The sequence below is a fragment of the Dermacentor andersoni genome, chromosome 9, assembly GCF_023375885.2.
Source record: "Dermacentor andersoni chromosome 9, qqDerAnde1_hic_scaffold, whole genome shotgun sequence".
Classification (NCBI taxonomy): Eukaryota; Metazoa; Arthropoda; class Arachnida; order Ixodida; family Ixodidae; genus Dermacentor; species Dermacentor andersoni.
The window spans coordinates 107,466,970-107,489,400 of record NC_092822.1 but is presented as its reverse complement, the minus strand read 5'-3'; the positions used below and the strand labels follow the sequence as shown (position 1 = coordinate 107,489,400).

Genomic DNA, 22,431 nt, shown 5'->3' with positions numbered 1-22,431 from the left:
TTATGGAGGCTACTGAGAGAGATGGGCTTCAAGTTCGAAAAATGAAAGCGAACACTCGCACTCATCGAGTGCTCTCACATTGTAGCCTGGCGCCGCCGGTACCTCAGAGCTATCAAAGCATTCCGGAGCCAAGTACGGTAAGCATATATTATTTCATTTGTCATCTATGTAGCAAACATTACACTCTCTGCGTCATCTTGTACCGTTATCCGTCATGGACGTTTAACTAATTGCTTTTGAAAACTTGGCGAACATGACTTGAATAGCATTGGCACCGCATCGCATACGAGTTGAACATATGGCGAATGCTTTTCGGATATTACTGTCCCAATACAGCATCGGGCGCGTCGCTGTGGCCTCGGGGCGTTGCTACTGCGAGCTCCATAAGAAGCGCGTTCAATGAGAATAAACGATCATTATTCCTTCAACCTTATGCCTGCTCAGACGCCTCGGTCTCTGTTTCGTTTGGCCCGAACGCCTTCACTGATGCCTCCGCCTGGGCGGCGCCCGGAACGTGCGCCAGCTCGGCCGAATGTCTCAGCCTTGATAGACCCCTGCTACTTTCGTTTTTCCCCGTTCAGTAAGCGAGTTTCAAAAGTTTCTTTGAAGCAAAAATTTATCAATTTTGAGCAGCAAAACCGGGGCCAGTTCACTGTACTGAAATAATGTTCTGCACAGCAATGACTGCAACCAAGTGGATCTTTTGACGCGAATCACACAATTTGTCACTGCGTAATGTTGAGGTACAACCGATGAAAAACGTAGGGATATTTATGTATATACTGCACTGGACCCTCTTGGCAGTCATGTCAGCATGTACAGGAAATGATGGTTATTTAGATGATTTCATCAGTAATGTGGTATGTGTTCCTTAACACACTTTCTGTTCTCACTAAACGAAGCTGTAGTAAACTTGTAGTAAACATACACGTTGCCTGTTTTGTTCAAAATGCTCATGCATGAATTTGTGTCAGTTGTGAAGTTACAACCTTCACGACTGCACTCATTCCACATTACATTGCAACTTGGTTTTCGGGCGCTGGTTAATTTTTGTAATGAATGACTACCTCACTGTTTCTGTTTCCTTATTCGGGTGCTTGCACGTTGGTACGAATTACTCGAAAAGTATTAAAAATAGACTTGGTAGTTTGAATAGTCACTATTCAAGTCGATTGCCGAGTCCTATAGAACTTTCGATTACTCATACGGTACTTTCCGATACTTTCGAATTCCTTCTATTTTTATACGAAGGACACTTCGATAACGACACCTGAAGCCACATTTTGGTCCATCTCTTCCTCGCAGAACCATCATATACCTAGACGAAACGTGGGTGAATGCTGGCCACACCAGGAGCAAGATTTCTTTCTCAGGGGCCTAACCACTGGTCTGCCGGCGCCTTCAGGAAAATGAGGCCGCCTGATTCTGGTTCATGGAGGGAGCAGCGACACAGGATTTGTTAATGGTGCTGCCGACTTCTTCAGAGACACAAACGGCACTTCAGCGTAATAACATAGCGAAATTGATGAAGTTACATCGGGAAGTTGTTTCGGGATAAGCTACTGCCCGATATACACAGAAACAGCATTATCGTGATGGATAATGCGCCTTACCACAGTGTTGCCCTTGGAAAGCCACCCACAAAATCAACTCAGACCGTGTAAATCCAGGCATGGCTCACAAAGAAGGGCATAGTCTAGGCAGCAGACATGGTAGAAGCTTAGCTGCTCAAATTCTGCAAAAGGGTGGACGCAGGACACACTGTGTACGCAATCGATACACTTGCCAATAAATATCGCCACGAAGTGTTAAGATTGCCTTCCTATCATTGCGAACTCAATCCGATTGAGCAGGTGTGGAGGATGGTGAAAGGCTTAGTATCAAATAATAACAACGCTTTCACGTTGGCTAATGATGAGCAGCTTGTTGCTCAGGCTTTGTAAAATGTCACTAAGGGAGGCTGACAAAAGTACTGTACTCATGCTGAGCGCATTATCATTTAGGCCTGAGAGGGATATTATTTTCGACAATGAAACTGAACCTGTAATTTTCAGAATTGGTGGTTCGAACAGCTCTCCCGAAGAGTCCAGCTCTGAATTGAGTGACGTTGAGGAATAAGATCATCAGAAGCCAACAAAGACACCAAGGAAAACATAGGGGAACTTACTTATATTTACTTATTGAATTAAATAAATGATGAATAATGGTCATGAAAGTGGATGAAAAACAATTGGCTGCAGGTGGTGAACTATCCCACGTCGTCGTATTACGCGTGCGACCCCCTTTCTTCTCATTGAGAAGTAAGATAACGAGTGATATTTATAATTCCAATAACGCTTCTTTATTCGCCTTTGGTCTTTTTAATGTGAATGCCATTATTTGCCTAGTTTGGGGGCCTCTGTGGGCAACATCCAGATTTGCCTACGGTATCTGGTCGGTCTTTGAATTTTATTTCTATTAACGTCAACACTGAAATTCACATGGGTTACGTCATGATTATTCAAGCAATACGATTGTGTTTTCTGCAATTGCTCTGTGTTAAGAGGAGTGAAATGCGGTGTCGTGTGCTTCTGTCAATATTTGAATGAAATACACGTTGATTGCCATTCTGATTTGTGCCCTGTACAGCATTTCGCTATCAACACCTTGTTGTGGATTCGCACCTATGTTAATACTATCACGCGGTGGTGACGTTAAGAACACCGTAGCAATACTGCGAAAGACAAAACTAACTTTTAAAATTGGGCGAACATCTGCCCATAATAACAGGCTACACTGATAGCACAACGATAGCGGCGAGCGCGGTCGGCGACCGTCGAAAATCTGATCAGCGGGTCAAGCGCGTCGGCTTTTATACATCAGTCGTCGAATGTTGCAGAGTAATCGCTGGGACCCGCGTGCCTTCCACAAAGTTCTACATTATTCGCGTCTTGCACACATGCGATCCGATTGAACAGACAGTGAATGAAAGCATCGATAACGTTCCAGAAACTTCCGATAGATGCAGGCGCTTCCTGCGCTGTGCGAAAATATTTGTTAAGTGGTGAAACGTGTCGCCCGATAAAGACAAATAAGTACACGTGTCAATACCCCCTCTTAAGAAGCATCGATCCGATGCTGCAAACCAAAGTAATAAAGAAAAACACCCGTAGCAAAGAGAACAACAAAATAAGGGAGTTTGGCAGCGTCCGTAAATTGGTCTAAGACGCACCACGTAGACCACTTCAGATCGTGAGCGGCGTGGCTGTGAATTCCAAATGCCGTCTGGCACAACCTCATAGTCCAGTGGGCCAATACGTCGCGTCACCTTGCAGGGTCCGAAATAGCGTCGCAATAGTTTCTCACTCAGTCCTCGTCGGCATATCGGGTTCCAAACCCAAACACGGTCGCCGGGCTGGTACTCGACGAAGCGTCATTGGAGGCGGGCGAGCTGTCTGGCTCCTTGGGCGCGTTGGAGATAGGTAGCGACGTCAACATTCTCTTCGTCAGTGACGTGCGGCAGCATGGCGTTGAGCGTCGTCATCGGGTTCCTGCCGTAAACCAACTTGAACGGCGTGATCTGTGTTGTTTCTTGCACCACCATGTTGTAAGTGAAGGTTACATACGGCAGGACCGCGTCCCACATCTTGTGCTCGACGTCAAGGTACTTTGCTAGCATGTCGGCGAGCGTCTTGTTCAGGCGCTCCGCGAGACCATTCGTTTGCGGGTGGTAGGCAGTTGTCCTCCTGTGGCTTGTCTAGCTGTATTGCAGAATGGCTTGGCTGAGCTCTGCTGTAAAAGCCGTTCCTCTGTCGGTGATGAGGACTTCTGGGGCACCATGTCACCGCAGGATGTTCTCGACCAAAAATTTCTCCACTTCGGCTTTGCTGCCTTTTGGTAGAGCTTTAGTTTCAGCGAAGCGGGTTAAATAGTCCGTCGCTACGATGATCCACTTATTCCCAGATGTTGACGTCGGAAACGGCCCCAACAAATCCATCCCGATCTGCTGGAATGGTCGGCGAGGAGGTTCGCTCGGCTGTAGTAATCCTGCTGGCCTTGTCAGTGGTGTCTTGCCTCGCTGACACTCTCGGCATGTCTTGACGTAACGGGCGACGTCGGCGGTCAGACGCGGCCAGTAATACCTTTCCTGTATACTCGAGAGCATCCGGGAGAATCCGAGGTGCCCAGCGGTTGGATCGTCGTGTAGGGCGTGCAGTACTTCTGGACGCAGCGCTGACGGTACAACAAGAAGGTAGCTGGCGCGGACTGGTGAGAAGTTCTTCACGAGCAGGGTGGTTTGTAGCGTGAACGAAGACAGCCCGCGCTTAAATGCCCTAGGGAGAACGTCGGTGTTCCCTTCCAAATACTCGACGAGGCCTTTTAGCTCCGGGTCTGCTCGTCGCTGTTCAGTGAAGTCTGCCGTGCTTATTATTCCAAGGAAGGCGCCGCCATCCTCGTCGTCTTGCGGCGGGGGATCGATGGGGGCGCGTGGTAGGCAGTCTGCGTCAGAGTGTTTCCTTCCGGACCTGTATATTACTGTGACGTGTTATTCTTGCAGTCTGAGGCTCCACCACGCCAGCCGTCCTAAAGGGTCCTTTAAGTTAGCTAGCAAACACAACGCGTGATTGTCGCTGACGACACTGAATGGCCCGCCATAGAGATAAAGGCGAAATTTTGCTGTAGCCCAAATGATGGCGAGGCATTCCTTTTCAGTCGCAGAATAATTGCCTTACACTTTTGACAGCGACCGGCTAGCATATCACCCGTTCAAGTCCGTCTTTCCTCTGAACTAGGACACTAGGACGGCACCGAGGCCTAGGCTACTGGCGTTAGTGTGGATTTCGGTATCGGCGTCCTGGTCGAAGTGTGCAACTACCGGCGGCGACTGCATGCGTCGTTTGAGTTCTTGAAATGCGTCGGCCTGCGGAGTTTCCCACTTGAACTCGACATCACATTTGGTTAGATGTGTTAGCGGCTCCACGATGCGGGAAACGTCCTTGACAAAGCGCCTACAGTAGGCACACATGCCAAGGAATCTGTGCACTGCCTTCTTGATGATTGGCTGTGCGAACTTTGCGAAGGCAGCTGTCTTCGGCGGGTCGGGGCGTACTACAGATTTGCTTACGACGTGGCCTAGGAACAGAAGCTCATCGTAAGCGAAGCGGCACTTTTCCGGCTTCAGAGTGAGCCCTGATGACTTGATGGCCTCGAATACTGTCGCAAGCCGCCTAAGAGGATCGTCAAAATTTCCGGCGAAGACAACCACGTCATCCAAGTAAACAAGACACGTCTGCCACTTCAATCCTGCTAACGCCGTGTCCATGACGCGCTCAAAGGTTCCAGGCTCCTAGCACAGTACGAATGGCATGACCTTGAACTTGTAGAGGCTGTCTGGCGTGATGAAGGCGGTCTTTTCGTGATCTCTCTCGTTGATTTCTATTTTCCAGTAGTCAGACTTGAGGTCCATCGACGAGGAGTTTTTAGCGTTGCAGAGCCGATCTAATGCGTCATCGATCCGTGGAAGGGGGTATGCGTCCTTCTTCGTGATCTTGTTCAGTCAACGATAATCGACGCAGAAGCGTAGGGTTCCGACCTTTTTCTTCACCAGGACTACAGGATATGCCCACGGGCTTTTTGACGGCTGGATGATGTCGTCGCGCAGCATTACGTCGACTTGTTGCCTAACAGCTTCACGTTCTCGCGTCGAAACTCGGCAAGGGCTCTGGCGGAGTAGTCGAGCGCACTCCTGGGTTACTATGCGATGCTTTGCAACTGGTGTTTGTCGAATCCTCGATGACGTCGAAAAGCAGTCTTTGTATCGTCGGAGAAGGCTTCTGATCTGTTGCTGCTTACTGATAGGAAGACTTGGATTCACGTCAATGTCTGGTTCGGGGACTATATTAATCGGGGGAGATGCGACAGGATCCGTGAGGACAAACGCATTAATAGTTTCCAGAATTTCCTCGATGTACGCGATCGTCGTGTCCTTGTTGATGTGCTTGAACTCCTGGCTGAAGTTTGTCAGTAACACTTCCGTTTTCGCTCCGTGCAGTCGAGCGATCCCTCTTGCGACGCAAATTTCACGGTCGAGCAGTAGGCGTTGGTCCCCCTCGATGACGCCTTCTACGTCGGCAGGTGTTTTAGTGCCGACGGAAATGACAATGCTGGAGCGAGGCGGGATGCTGACTTGACTTTCGAGCACGCTTAAGGCATGGTGACTACGAGAGCTCTCCGGCGGTATCGCTCCATCTCCCGACAGCGTTATCGACTTCGACTTCAGGTCGATGATTGCGCCGTATTGGATCGGGAAGTTCATGCCGAGAATGACGTCTCGTGAACACTGTTGGAGGATAAGGAAGGTGGCAGGTGTAGTCCGATCATGAACGGAAATTCTTGCCGTGCAGATTCCAGTCGGCGTGATGAGGTGTCCTCCAGCGGTCCGAATTTGAGGGTATTCCCATGCAGTTTTTACTTTCTTCAACTGGGCGGCGATGTGTCCACTCATGACGGAGTAATCGGCCCCTGTATCTACTAAGGCGGTGACTGCATGGCCGTCGAGAAGCACGTCGAGGTCGGTGGTTCTTTGTCTTGCATTACAGTTCGGTCTTGGCGTCGGATCACGGCTGCGTCGCGTTGACCTGTGGCTGGTACGCGACGTCGTCAGGTCGTCTTTCGTCGTCGTATTCTTGGCTTACAGACTTCGTCGGAACGGCGGCGTGTCGTTATGTCGTAAAGGTAGTTTCTTCGGCGTCTTCGTCGGCGGCGGAGGATCTTCGTCAGTTCGACGAACAGCAACCACACCTCCATCGGTTGCTGCTCTTAGTTTTCCGGATATTGGCTCGCAGAGCGGCCCCGGGCTTGGCCGGTGTATGATCGGCGCTGCGGCGGCAGGTAGCGGCCTGGTGACGGCCAACGGGACGGTCGTCGAGGGTTCCACTGAGTGGCGGTGAGCTAGTCGGCGATATCGCGAGGTCGTTCGCCAATCTGTGGTCGCGGCGCATTAACGGCGAACACTCGGATTCCCATCTCCCGGTATGGGCATCGGCGGTAGATGTGCCCGGCTTCTCCGCAGTGATAGGAAAGCGGACGGTTGTCGGGGGCGCGCCAAACGTCAGTCTTCCTTGGAATGACGCGTGGTGTGACGGGTTGACGTGCTGGCGGCGGGGCTGGTGGTGGACGACGGAACTGTGTTGTACGTGACGGCGGGCTACAGTGGTGTATGTTATCGCTTGCGGTTGAGGCTGCGGTGATTCAGGGGCTACTCCGAGTTGTTGTTGGAGCTGCTCACGTACCGCGTCGGCAATCGAAGCCACTTGAGGGTGTTATGACGGGAACAGCTTCTCTAGCTGCTCCCGCACGACCGCTCGGATAGTCTCGCACAGGTCGTCGGTGGCCAGTGACTCAACATCGGCATAGCTTGTAGAGTTCGTGCGGCGGTTGATTTGCCGGTTCCGCATTTCCAGTGTCTTCTCGATGCTAGTGGCCTCGCGAAGAAACTCGTCGACAGTCTCGGTGGGCTTCACACCATTCCGGCGACAAGTTCCTCCTTTACACCACGCATCAGTAGGCAGACTTTCTTCTCCTCGGAGACATCCGGATCGGTGTGGCCGAACAGACGGCTCATTTCTTCCGTAAAGATGGCAACGTTCTCGTTAGGTAGCTGCACTCGGGCGTCCAGCATAGCTTCGCCCCTTTCCTTGTGTAAGACGTTAGTAAAGGTGCGCAGGAAGCCGCTACGGAACAGCTCCCATGTTGTGATGGTCGACTCCCGGTTCTCAAACCACGTTCTGGCGGCGCCTTCTAATGCGAAGTATACATGCCTCAGCTTGTCGTCGGAGTCCCATTTATTGAAAGTCGCGATTCGTTCGTACGTCTCCAACCAGGATTCCGGGTCTTCAGTAGCGGCTCCATGAAAGGTCGGTGGGTCCCGGGGTGGGGTTGTTGCAGGATAACGGGGGACGCAAGGCCGCCATTGGGGTTGTCTTGGCCACGATCTTCTTTGTCATCTCAGGTAGAAGTCCGTGCTCTGGCGGCAGTCCTTGCAGTCGGCGGCTAGCAAGCTGGTCTTGGGCGATGTTGGTTTTGTCCTCGATCTTCGGGCTTGTATCGCGGCTTTGCGGGGGCGCTCGGTACATGAACGCACAAGCACCTGCGCCAGACGTCTCGTGGTGGTGACGTCGAAGAACACAGTAACAATACTGTGAAAGACAAAGCTAACTTTTATTGGGCGAACCTGTGCCCACAAAAACAGGCTACACTACCGATAGCGGCGAACACGGTCGGCGATCGTCGAAAATCTGATCAGCGGGTAAAGGGCGTCGGTTTTTATACATCAGTCGTCGAATATTCCAGAGTAATCGCTGGGACCCGCGTGTCTTCCACAAAGTTCTACATTATTCGCGTCGCGCACACATGCGATCCGATTGCACAGACAGCGGATGGAAGCATCGATAACGTTCCAGAAACTTCCGATACATGCAGGCGCGTCCTGCGTTGTGCGATAACATTTGTTAGGCGGTGAAACGTGTCACCTGATGACAAACAAGTAGACGTGTCCATATGTTTCAAATATACAAACATGCTAATTTTCATTTTCATTTCATTTTCATTTTATTGCTACTCTTGCTATACAAATTATCAGAACACTGACTGAACCCATAGCCAGAGGCTAGTGTTGGGTTCAGAAACGAAAATACATGATGGGAATGGCGCAGCACTTGTATAAAATAAAAAGCGCAAAAACACGGCGAAAGACCAAAGTACAGCACAGCATGAAGAGAAAATAAAATAATGTGTATTTTACAGCAGAATGAATAAAAATCTGTAATGAACAACACGGTGCAACAAACACAAACCGAAAGCGACTGTCACATAGATCGAATAAGGCATATAAATTATGTTCTTAATATTTTATTTGTTTCGTGGGACTGTTTTGTTTCTGGGGGTAAGGCATTCCAAACCTTGGCTCCTGAAAACTGCACCAATCTTTCACGGTAGATGTTATTATTCGGTGGCAGATTAAAGTTACTATGTGTGAGGTTTCTCGTGAGTCGAGAAGGAGAGCAAAACAGGGAGGCATTGAAAAGTTGGTTATATTTTGCTATGTTGTTTACACACACAGCTATCTTTAAAGACCGCAAAAGGTGAGAAGGAAGGATATTTAATAATTGGAAAATTGGTTTACTTGGTTCAATGTACACGCTTTGTGTTATAATTCGGATAGCCCGTTTTTGTAATCGCCGGATAGGATCAAGGTAAGTGTTGTATGTCAAACCCCATGATTCTACACAGTGTGTTAAATGACTGTTAATAACGGCAAAATAAAGGGTACGCAGTGTATGTTTGTTAAAACAATCGCGGGCCTGTTATAAGGCATAACAGCCAGAAGCCAACTTCGAACAGACGGCGCTAATCTGATTTTTCCAGTGAAGGTGTTCATCTAGAATGACACTATTCAGTAGCTTGCTGACACCAAGATACTTAAATGAGTGTGTTCGTTCGAGTGAGTGGTCGTGAATGAAAGGGTTAATTTACAAGCTGTCAATGACTGTTGCTCGTGAGCTAAATACTATTTATTTGGTTTTGCTTGAATTAATCGTTAGCTTGTTGGTGAAAAACCAGCTTGAAATTTTTTCAATTAAGCGTTTGTCTTTGCATCTAGATCCTCATGGTTGTCAGCTGTTACTATGATCGCAGTGTCATCTGCATACATTAAAATATCAGAGCAACTTAGGACCTTCGGCAAATCATTCAAGTATAACGAAAATAACATGGGCCCTCAAACGGATGCTTGAGGAACCCCGGTCTGTAAATATTAAAGTGATGATATGATGTTACTGATAACTACAGCTTGTTGACGGTTTTCGATGTAACTGGAAAGTAAGCTGTAAACTTCACCGCGAAACCCATAGCGTTTTAATTTGTTGAGCATAATAGCGTGATCCACGGTATCAAACGCTTTCTTTAAATCAACAAATACAACGGCAGCCAGTTTGCTTTCAAGTAATGCTGCATTACTTAATTGAATTAGGCGTAGGACTGCAGAAGCCGTTGGATGATGTTTTCGAAATACATGTTGCTGTTGACAAAGTAAGTTATATTTTTCTAAGAATTTGCAAATATTTTTGCGTGGAATCTTTTCGTAAATATTATTAATAACACTTATAACAGAAATGTGTCTGCACCTTTACGGGTTGGATCGGTCTCCATCTTTGAACATCGGGACAACTCTGGCAATCCTTAGTGCAGAGGGGTACTTTGCACATTTTAATGAATGATTAAAAAGTTTGCATAAGATGGGTACCAAGATATCAGTGTTTTCCTTAAGTATACGTGGGTAAATTCCGTCCGGTCCGGCAGATTTATTGCCTTGTAAGCTGAGAATAATAGATGTAATTTCATCGGCTTCAATTTCAAACATTACAAAAGTATTGAGAACTGCATTGGATGCAGCATTTTGTTGTGATTCAGGGAGTTGAGCAGCCAATGACGGGCCGATATTGGTGAAAAAGGAATTAAATCTGTCTATTTTTTCCGGGCGAACTCGGCACAAACTGGTCTTGCCAGCAACTTCATTGATTATTTTCCAGACCTTATGTGAATTGCCGGAAGCCTGTTCAACGAGACGCGTGTAATATGCTCTTTTTTCGTGCCCTCATCATCGACACGGATCTATTGCGCAGGTTCCTAAATTGGCTTAGATAGTAAACATTGCCTTTGTGTTGCTTCCACTTGCGGAACCATGAGTATTGCGGTGCTGAATATTGGAATATTTCCGTTTTTCTAAATAGTGTTGCCAAGAATTCTACTTCATTTCTTACGTGCCCCTATGTTACAGTTTTGTATGGAAACGAAGGCAATCATCACATTGAATAAAGAATTGTGCATCAGTACAACCTTTTCCTGCTGTAATCGAGGCATGTTGCCTACGTTTCTTCCATTTCTCAAATCCATGGACTAAAGTAGCGGGATCGTATCCTGGCCACGGTGACCGCATTTAGATTAGGACCAAATGCGAAAACACTCATTTGCTTAGACTGAGGTGGACGGTAAAGAGCCCTAAGTGGTCCACATTTCTGGAGTCCCCCACTACCACGTGCCTCATAATGTGATCGTGGTTTTGGCACATAAAACCCCACTTTCCTCTTCCTTTTTGAAAAGGCATGGACTACTGTCCTTGCAACCAGTTTTCAACGCTGCTCCAACGTATGTCGGCCAGCAAACCAGACTTAGTTTCACTCTCACTGAACCTCGTCCGCTAAGACACAGCAGCCGAAAAATTGCTGCGCAAAAGTATTGTTTGGTGAATTTGTAATCCTGTTGTGTAATCTACGCTACCGGTTTTACATTTTTGTGAGTTATTACCTCAGTAATACGCACCCGTCGTTAGTGCAGACTTATATCAAGCAAATCCGCACGGTACGACGATGTCTGCTTATGCCATTGTGATTTTTCTGCCGATGAAACAATGTCACATCGCCGAATAAGTGCTGTCAAAGTCCCCTCAAGAAAAGTAACTGCGAATTTATTGGCGGAAACGCGTACACTAGTCAACGATGTCACCAAACTCACGGGTTAATAAAAGCGCGTGTTAGTGCTGTACCGTCAATGCAGTTCTGCTGCATACGCCGATGAACTCCCGTTCCCGCTGCAGTTGTTGCAATATTAAATTTCCGAAGGGAGCTGCTTGGAAACTTACGCAGCTAAAGTCTGAATAACCTTTCAGTACTTTTTAATGTTGCTAGAGAGAGGTGCCACATAATATATATTGAAAGACAGAGCAGCGCCAGTCAAAGTAGATGAGCGCTGGCGGCAAGGCCGGGTCTAGTCCTCTGTGGCATAGGCATAATAAGCAAGAATTCAGTTGAGCACAAAATTCACATGCAAGATGGGACTACGTTGTGAAACAAACAAATCACTCGGCTTGTTAAGTCTGCTCAGACAGCATCGAGGTAGGATGACTTCCCAAATGTAACGCGAACTTTTCAGCCAAAAATTGAATAAAAATAGCATATGCTGCAACTATTAGCAATTCTCGCCCTGAACTACCTAATTTCTAAACAAATTTCCAAAGAAACCACAATATCTAATATGCCTTCGAGTGAAATGAATAAAGCTGCCAAAGAAGCACTTGCTTGGTATCATTCTGATAAGACACAGCGTGATTTAGACCCTTTACAAACGAGGCAGGGTGAAAACCTCGCAGCTCAAAAGAATCAACAAGAGATATGCATGAAGCAACTAGCAACAGTTAAACATGTGCAAAGCCACTCATAAAATAGATGTATAAACAGGAAGTGCGCGACAGCTGGTGCGAAGATTTACCGGGCCACATAAAACCAACAATTTCAGTTCTTGCAAACTTCAGTAGCTTTAACATACAACACAATGCGTTCGTGCAGTCATGCAGTCGTGCTGCCTAGATAGCTAAACGTCGTAAAAAAGCGGAAAACATTATAAACTCCGAACTTTAGTGAAATGCCTTTGAACCGCGTGCTGCACTGCAAACGAACTTCGTCGCTTACGCGTCTAACTATTATCGAGTGAAAAAAGAACAGCGACGCGACAAAGGAAAGGATGAGACAAGAAATTTCCCGCCGTAGCGACGATCCATTGCTGCCGTTGCTCCCGCTGATGGGGCTTTGCGGGGAGTGATTAGAACCGTATCGCGGGCACGTATTCGCCGGTATTTGAGACCCGCACACTGCAACAATTCTTCTTCAACATTCCCTGAAGCTTTGGCCACCCCACATATGCGAAGTATGTTGCCTATTTTGCTCTGAAAATGTGAATAAGACCGAGAAGCACTGTCAACGCTACAACTAACTACGGCGCGCGGCTGGCTCCTCTCCCGTGTGTTCTGCGCAAAGCCGCCACCAGTGGCGCGTCCATCGGCGCGCACTGCTCGTATAGTAGTTCGAAGGCACACGGGCACCGGCGAATACGTTGGAACGTTTGACGACTGATGTATGAAAGCCGATGCGCTTGCCCCGCGGACCAGATATTCGATGATCGCTGACTTTGCTTGCCGCTTTCGTTGCGATTGAGCGTTATAGTGTTGCTGGCCACAAGTTCGCGCAATGAAGCGTTAAATTTGTAACTCCCAGTTCTGACTCTGCATCATTCTTCGCAGTCACTACAACGTGACAATATTTCTAATACATATTTTTCAATTATACTTTGCACGTCTAATTCTTGCATTGTTGGTTGTGCAATGCGCCACCACAAATGAAATCGTAGCACAGCTTCTGATCTGATATGGCGGGGCCATGCAGGTGTTTGCAAAGCGATCTTGTAGACAGATGACGACGACGCGAGTGCAAGCGCTGATGTCAATATCGTGTGGACTGTTCTTACTTGAAAGTTAAAAATAAACCGTTGCTGCATGCGTACATTCATTAATAAAACCTGTTTTTTATATATAAAAGAGCATGCAAATTACGAACTTATTGTTTCAAGCTCAGTTTAGAGCAGGCTGTTTTTGGCCGGACTTTGACGCATGAAGGCAAAATAGTCCAGCAACAGCGCGCAGCAGGCGAGGAGCGAGCGTCGGCGCGCGCCAAAGCGTGTGTCCAGTGCCTGCGTCCCCTTTTCCGCCTACCGACGCGGAGCAAGGCGTTCGCTTGTCGGCGCGCGCCGTAGCGTACGGACGCATGCAAGGGGTTGGGCCTTAAGGCTTTTGCCTTAAAAGAGTTTGAAGGCTGCCTACCGTCACAGTTCGCTCAATGGGGTGCGTTCTTAACAGTCGTCAGCAGGATGGTCATGGTCGCCGCACATTGCACAAATGAGCCGCCTTCGGCAGCTCAGAGATCCGTGGCCTCTGGCACTTTAAACATCTCCGAGAGTTTGGTATGTATGGCCTGACGCGTACTTTGATGTATCCTATTTCAGGATACTCGAGAAGTCTGCTCGAGCCAAATGTCAAAATCAGATTCTTGGTAGGCATTTATTTGTCCTCGCGGCGTGTTTTGATTCTTTGCCCATCGATCAAAATGTGTTCTTTGCATCCCTCTAGCAATTCTATTTCACTAAGGTAGAGCACTTAAGGTTTTTACCTCAAATAGAAAGCGATCGTGGTCTAATGGTTAAAGCATTGAGGTCCTAGGCACAGGTTGGATCACAGCATAAGACACGTAATTCATTGTTTTTAAGTGTCAGCTATTCGGCAAGGCAGTCAGAAAAGTCCCGGTGTGTTTGCAAAGAACCTCTTGCTTTACTGCAAACAAGCGCGAATGCTGCAACATATTCCATCGTCAATGAAGGGGGTGTGGAAAATAAGAGAGAACGCCGACATATCCAACCTCTAAGTGCATCTTAGTTGAACAAAATTTTGGGATGCGAAATGTTGCGGCGTTCTTGTTCGTTTTCTTTAATATATTTTTTTCTCGCAGTAAGCGGGTTCGCTGAAAATTGGCGCCAACGAAGAAGCCTGCCATCATAAATTGAGAGCAGAAAAAAAAGGAACTACCTTATCTACGCTGTAAGTGGACTGGTGATAAAAGTAGAGAGAGACGAACTTCCTTCATATTAAACAGCACGAAGTCTTCACTTCTTGTGCAACAGAATTGATGACAACAACGTGAAGCCGAATAAAACAGTAAGACTTTTTCTTCCACGGGAAACTATTTCGGCACATGGCATTACTCTCACGTGTCACCTGTTTATAACAGCAATGTGAGAAACTGCAGCGGTGTGCTATAAAATGGTAAAAGCTAACAGACCAGCGCACTTAAATTTATATTACCGCCAATTGTATTTGCTCGAATACAACCACCGAACGGCGTAATAGTTCTTCGAGATTCCAAAGTGAGATGAAATGAGCAGCAGTGTGTACAAGAGCATAGTCACCTATGCCTGCTGTACAATTTTTACTATTAGAGTGTACTGTACTATTTGACCAATATGTGTAGCACAGCTGTTCATTCACCTCACACGCACGAGAATACTGAACACAGAGTGTAATTGTGTAACTACACCTTTATCTGCTCATTTGTGAGGAAAATTCCATTGGTAAGGCTGTCAATAGTCAAATCTTTCTCTAGCAAGTTTTCTCAGTAGGGACTGGTGTCTTGGCCTCATAGACTAAGGGGCGAAATCGGGCCGGGTAGGGCCGAAACGATTTGGGAGCGGGCCGGGTGCTGGCCCCGCTTTTTTTTTTTTTTTCTTTTTGGTGTCACCAGGTTGGGCTCAGGCGTGCCAGCATATTCATGACTGGTGTGCATGCGTTTGACGGCCGCTGGTTTTCGCAATCCGAAAAGCTTACAAGCTATGCAGAACGTGTCCGTGCATGCAAAGTTCCTTACCAAAATATGTGTTCGGTACTGCGAGACCTCTGTCAGTTACTTTATCTGCCACACTGGCTCTTAGTGTTATCTCATTGAAAAGGATAGAAACTTGGGCGAGTTGGTACGGTAACATATTCTTGGTTTTTAGCGTGAAATGACACGCACACACAGAATAGAAGACAGGAAAAAGCAATATTGTGGCACTACATTCTGTCAAACTTTTTGCATAATGTTCTATCTTCAGCTTGCCTTGAATACCCAGTGCTGGTAAGACATTCTCAAGAAATTGTAGTCTTCCTAACCGAAAATTATCCAGATAAATGCTCCGCAATTATTGTAAATGTACAAGACTTTTCTTTTTCGCTTCCGCAAACGGAACTTTTGTGTAGTGTTAAAGAAGCTGCGACAGTCTACAACGAAGAGTTCTGGTTTGCTCAGGACTGTGGATGCCTTTGGCATCTTTTTTAGAGCTTTTCTTTCTTTTATCTAGACAAAACCACGGAAAAAGTGTGGTAGTTCTATGTATGTAGAGAAATGAGGAGTTTGCATTAGTTGAAATGTGGCGCCGGTTCTGAGTGATAGTTATCTAAGTCGTGTCAATAGAAAGCTACAAAACAATCTTAAAGAATTGGCTGCGCGTACCTTTCGATACGTAGATGATTACCTGATCTTTTGTTCATGCGATAACTACAGCAAGAAACCTACGGATACTTTAAAAGTTTTAGAGAATGTGGTGGTGGTGGCGATGATTCCGTACATGCACGGTATCTCCCATAGGCTGAGGAGGTTGCCAATAAGGCGAATGTGAAGTTGACGTTCTCGGCCCCAGACAAGTTATCAAAGTAGCGTAAGTTGGCAGACCTTTTTCCCAAACTATCAAGGGGATGTAAAGTGAAGCACAGAAATAAATTTCTGGACTGCACGCAAGAGGTGGTTTACCGTATTCCGTTAACTTGTGGTCAGGTATACATAGGGCAAACTGGCAGATGCCTCAATGAAAGGCTTCCAGAACACAAGCGAAATGTGGCAAAACCAAGGGATGGGAACGGTTCTGAACATTGCCATGATTGTACCCGCAAAACGTACAAGACAATGTTAGGCGTATGCACAGTGGAGGCCAGAAGCAAACACCGCGTATGCGTGAAATAATCAAAGCCTGGCAGATTTGAAAAAAAGGGAGCGGACTGTGTTAGTACAACGTCAGTTAATCTTTCTGACAAGAAAATCGCGTTCCTGGACGGTAATGGCGCGCGCATGCGTAGAGTGTGAGTTATCTTTTGTATTTTTTGCATCTTTCATACCTGCTTCGCTACATATCTGCCTCTGCGTTTCAATGAACGTCAGCTGAAAGTTAGAGCTGTCCTGTGTCTCTGCCACATCCCTGTCTTTTTGAATTGCACTAAAGGCTTTGTCATTATGAGTAAACCGTACAAACTAGCCGAAGAATCAGCCTTGTTAAGCATCAATATCTTTATGAGTAAGGGAATTTCAGTATGTTCTCAGCGCATGTGTCCATGTCGAGTAGGGCCTTTTGTTTCTATCGCTCCCCTACATCTTCATCTGTTTAACTGATAGTGTTCAGACCTTTGTCATGTTCCTATGCAGTGGTATTTGCTTTAACTTAAATATATGTTGATAGTTTCGATAAAGATTTAGTTGAGAGTTAGTGCTCGTCCTGTCCTCTAGCTTGTGTGTGTTTCACTTTGTGCTAAAAACAAAGAATATGTTATTTGAATGACTGCGTGTACGAGACGGAGGCGCAAGCGAAGATTTTCCCTTTTCTCTCCCTTCAAGTTCACGTTCTTTTGTCTTTGTATTCTAGATGTGAAATCCTGCCAGAAACCTTACCTTTAACACGTTGCCACTTTCCAAAGACAAGCCAATCCAGATGGCTTCCTGTAGGGCAGGCGCATGTCTGGGTTTGAAAAGCTTAATATCAGATTCCGCCCAGTAACCTGTGATGCAATGGTGAATGTAAAAGCTATTGTCCCTGATATCACGAAATCCCACTTCAATCTTTCCACCTGCCCCAAGCGCGTACCTGGAAAGAAGGGGGCGGCATGTTAGAAACTCAACCACAGAGGCATTTAAAACACATTTCTTCGAGAACGCGTTTGGAACTACCAAAATACTTTTCTGGACATATTGTGCCTAGGCTCGTGAGTGCAAACAAACACTCACAAGTGCGCACGCACGCCCTCGCGCACACGAGCACTTCAAGAATAGACTCCCTCGGCCCGATTTTGCCACACAAGTGCTCTGTGAAAAAGTGGCTGTGTGAAGTGTTGGGACTTAGGTTATTCGTGTGAGTTTGAGTGCATGGCAGTGCGCCCGTAGCATGTTCCTTCGAGCTCTGAAGCAACGTACAGACGAGTTCGCCATTTGCCAGAGTGGGACGTGCACAGGCTACACGCAAAAATGTTTTGTTCAAATAACTGGTCTAACCGGCCAGCTGCGGCCTCTTCGCACAAATGCGTATATAATGGAGTATTTTACCTTTCCCCGCTGCTTGGTAGTTTTGTCCTGTTCTGCTTGGGCCCGTCTCGTCACTGACGCAAGCGACTACTGCTCCAAGCCGATTTCGGCGATCGCGCTTCTCAGCGGGTGACCCTCTTTTTCGCGCGGCTCAAGAACAATTATGTTTTCCCTCGGCTGTAAGTTTGTCTCTCGCCTCCGATGGTGCTCGACACAATAACAAAGCTTCTAACTGCTCTTGGCTGTCCTCGTCTTTGTGCTACCGGTAGTTACGCGTGCGTCCATGTGCAACTATGTTCGCGGAAATAATATTTATATGAGGTAAAAGTTGCGGCAAGTTGATGAGTCACCCTGAATATGCTTACAGGATAAGGGTACGCATGGACAGAGATAAGAAACAAGAATCAATATGAACAACGCTATCCTGTATTGTTTCTTGTTTCCTGTATCCGTCAATCTTTTCCCTTGCTCTGTAAGCTTATTCTGGTTGCGTGAAACGCTAGTGCGAATGCATACGCCGTCTCTGAGGTGGGCCGTGATAGACATGCCAAGATCTAGGTTTTAGGGTACCATCAATGCGTACCGTGCAGACGTAAATTATTTATACAGTGAATAATCGAGCTTTCGGAACTGTCCATACTACCAAAGCATCACATGACATCGGTCATGATGCGAGCATACCTTGTGAAACGGAGCGATAGCACAAGCCGCAAAGCTGATTTCGTAAACTGGCGCACTTTTGTCGTAGAAACTAAGAAACTTTGTCGGCTGGGTGTCGCCTCTTGTTAGGCCTAACAGTGTTAAACACAGCGCTTGTCGTAACGGTAGCTGCAGAACAAATTAACACAAGTCCTCTTTTAGCTCCCTGAGCAGATCAAGGAAACCCATCAGGCACGTGCCTGGTGGAACTCACGAAAATAGGCAGAATACGGGTATTGAGCCCTTATTATTACGATAGTAGTTGCATGTGCACTTGAGGCGTGTTTGCCCTGCCGCTATCGTGGTATGGACGTGTATGCATAGCACGCGCGTGGTGACCAGAGGTACATATCACGCGGCACGAGAAGTTCTTGCTTGAAGCAACACTGGCAAAGAAGAAAGAGCTCAAAGGAAAGTTCGTGTGGAGAGCCGGGGGCAAGGTCCTAGCAAGGAAAGACGAAGATAGTCGTATCTTGCGGCTATCCTGTTCCGATGACCTTGCAAGAATGATCGAAACATTGCGTCAGTTAATTATAAGCTTGCTTTCTCTTTACTCTAGGTGAGTACGTGTGGCGTATGCACATCAGAAGTATATAGCACCACATTTAGGACTAATCAATCTATTTTTTCTTTGATTCATTTTAACATTAGAAGTACAAAAACAAGCTTGACAGCTTAAAAAATTTATGGGAATATCCTGTGCTGTGATTTGATGTCATTGTTTTTACGGAGACTTGGCTGCCTATTACCGATGATACACCCGTCATTAGCAATTACACATGAATATGCTTGGACCACGTAGGAATAAGAGGAGGCGGTGTGGCGGTTGATATCAGTCACCCCTAAGCTTAGAGCATCATTGCGGAGTACGCAATTGCAAATCTGAATGTTGAATGATTATTTGTTAAGACACCTTAATCTCAGCTTGATGCCGTATATAGACAACCAGCTGGTTCTAAACGTCGCGCTTTAGACTTTCTTGAGCAATTCCTGCAGAGTTTTTTCAGGCAAACATGTTACCTTTCTTGTTGGTGGTGTTATAAATATAAATAAGGTTAGTTATGACCAGTACGCAATGAACTATAAGAGTCTGAATAAGTAATATGGATGTGAGAATTCGGTTTCTATTCCCACAAGCACTGGTTCTAAAAAAGACTAAATCATAGACGTCCGTGTTACGAATATCAGTGTATCAGAACTGATGGGTGGAGTGATAGCGACGGAAGCGATCATCAGCCCGTGTTTTGTGTTACTGCTCACTTCACACGCAGGCAATATCCCCAAGTACGCAAGTGTCAAGTGTTAAACGACAAATCGCGTGAAAATGTTTTTTTCGTTGGTGGAGACAATAAGCTGGACTAGCATGTATGACTGCAATGAACTTAATGATGCTTACACAAACTTCTACACAAATCAAAAGTGAGTTATGATGACGAGGTTCCTTTACAATCTGGCTGAAGGAATAATGAAGCAATAAGAAAACCGTAGATTAGCCGAGCACAATACATAAGGATAGGAGAAAAAGCACGACATACCACACTTTAATTCCTAAGCGTGGAGTAAGGCTATTCAAGGAGTTCAAAAAGATTTAAAATAAGCTCACCTCAGACGTAAAGGAAGCAAAAGAAAATGATTTATGAAAGTTTGGTTCTTCGCCGTCAAACTAACGTAAAAAAGAGATGGGAAACAGCAAACAGAATGACAAGCAGAAAAAAATGCAACTACCAGCGTACAAGAGAGTGAGATAAATGGAAATGCGATAGGAGGGCAGTGTTTGGCTATGTGCGGGTTTTGACAATACAAGATGACCGTTCGGTTTTTAGTGCATTATGCCGTCCTCCTAGCGGTAACAGGTCGAATTTTCTAGAATTCCTATATACGTACTTATTTGGGTAAATGGCAATGATTGTAAGCTATTCCTTGCCGGTGATTTGAATATCGATCTTGCTAAATCGTCGCCTCAGCATTTTGAATCCTGTGAAACTGTTGAATGTAACGGTTTTATCAATGTTATCACCCTGCCCCCCCCCCCCCCCCCCGAAATGAGACAGATGTCGCGACATTAATTGATGTGTTCATTAATAACATGGAAGCCACGAAACGTTTGTCTGGCGTGCTCAGCCCACCCATTAGTGACCATCTTCCCATATTTATGTTCATCAACAAAACAGTGCCTCATACGCAGTCCCAACTAAAGGAACCAGTGGTTATTCAAGATATCAATGAACACACATTGATTGAATTTCGCAATAAGATATTGTTAATCGATTAGTCAGACGTATTTCTCGAGGAGAAATCGGAGGTCGCGTATAATAGTTTCCATTATAAATTCAAAAGGGCTTACAAGAAATGCTTACCATACAAACAGCTCAAGCATGCGCGCAGAGCCTAGACACCTTGGTTGACTGACTTGCCTCCAGGAAATATAAATCGCAAAAATAAATAATTTTAACTGTTCTTCAAAGATAAAAACAAGGACACGTTTTAAAGCCCACAGGAATGAAGTTAACGGTCTCTTACGCTATGAAAAGAGAAAGTACCTAAACAAGCCGTTCAACACTCATGTAATGAATCAATCAGAATTTCCTTGGAGTAGACTGAATAAGTTCCTTGGCTGTAGCGGTGATAAATTCAGGCCTACTGAGCTTGTGTTAAACGGTGAAACTCTCTGCAAGGCAAATTTGGCAAATGTGTTTAATGACTATTTTGCATCTTCAGAAAAGAAAGCGCACAATGCGGCGTGTGCTACGTAACTGATAGGACCTCTGAAAGCGCGTCTGTGGTGCCGACAACAGCCAGGGAAGTTATTTACGCTTTCTCTTCTGTAAAAAACAGCCCTCTCTGTGACGCAGAAGACTTACAGATTTGACCTATTAAACAAGTGTTAGATATTATTGCTTATGTACTGGAATATATCTTTAACCTTAGTTTTTTCAAACGGAATCTTGCCACAGGTTGCAGGTTGCGAAAGTGCTAGTGTTGCACAAGGGGAGAGATAAAAATACGCTTAACAATCAGACTGGATCACCACGTATGAGCGTGTAAGTGCCCACAACACGTGGGATCGGGCCATTATGTTGGCTAACTTTGCCTTCTAGTTGCCAGGCATGGAGAAAGTTGGTACGAGTTGGTACTACTGGGACACGTGCAAACGGAAGCTAAGCGACTTGTTAAGCCTTATCACCGGGCGGAAAGGCACCGTTAACAAAGAACTACCGATTCGCGCCAGAGGTTTACAGGATCATGCGTCTCTTACATACAGAACGTGGTGGCTCTGTGCCATAAGGCCGACAGCGATACGGCTGAGTCAGACACGTTCGGGCACGTACTGTAAGGGATCACTGACGATGCTTTCAACCTGCTTATGTGAGAAAATTGTGAGACAGTACAGGACATCACAAAAAAGTGTGAGAGGTTTGAGCAGGAATCCGCATTGCAGCGCCGTTCACAGGTCCGCTGAACACAGCTGCGACATCCTCTTGTGAAGACAGGCCAGGAGTTCAGTGACCATCGTGACGCAGATAGTACTGCGAGAACTTGACTCCAAAGCTCCTGCAGGCCTTTTTACCGCACACAGTTAGCCGATCACCTTGCCTAGAGCACAATTGTGCATGCAATATTCCGCGAACCGGTTAATCTTGTAGTTCATTCTGTATGTGCCGTTGCCGCTTCACAGATATCTCATGTTCCAGGTGCATCGACTGGTAAGCGGTATCCTGCACGCTACTGAAATGATGCGCAGTGGCGAACCGCAGACGATCGTCCAATCTGTTCTGCCTGCCGGTGTATCGGTCACGCTGCTCGCCATTGTAACAAACGTACTGTCTCCTCCCCTCTGCGTATGCCATTCGCCAGTTATTATCGACCCGAACACAGCGAGCGTCGTTACCAGCCTCCATTGGCACCGCAAGAACCAAACAATGGCACTCGTGCTCCCTGGAACAATCCCTCGTCGTTATTCCGACGTCCCCAATCCCGTTCAAACTATTCAAGA

General features: G+C 46.4%; 1 protein-coding gene across 3 annotated transcripts in view; it reads right to left on the bottom strand.

The window, feature by feature from the left end:
• The window catches only part of LOC129384164 (uncharacterized), a 145,053-nt gene that overhangs the window by 103,156 nt on the left and 19,466 nt on the right, over nt 1-22,431 (bottom strand). For 2 of the 3 annotated variants that reach the window (XM_072284275.1, XM_072284274.1), the window contains exon 3: nt 17,112-17,304. The exons of the other annotated variant lie outside the window; for it this stretch is intronic. In XM_072284275.1, the coding sequence (XP_072140376.1) occupies nt 17,112-17,304 (193 nt within the window). The remainder of the gene's footprint in view (nt 1-17,111; nt 17,305-22,431) is intronic. 3 annotated transcript variants of the gene reach the window in all.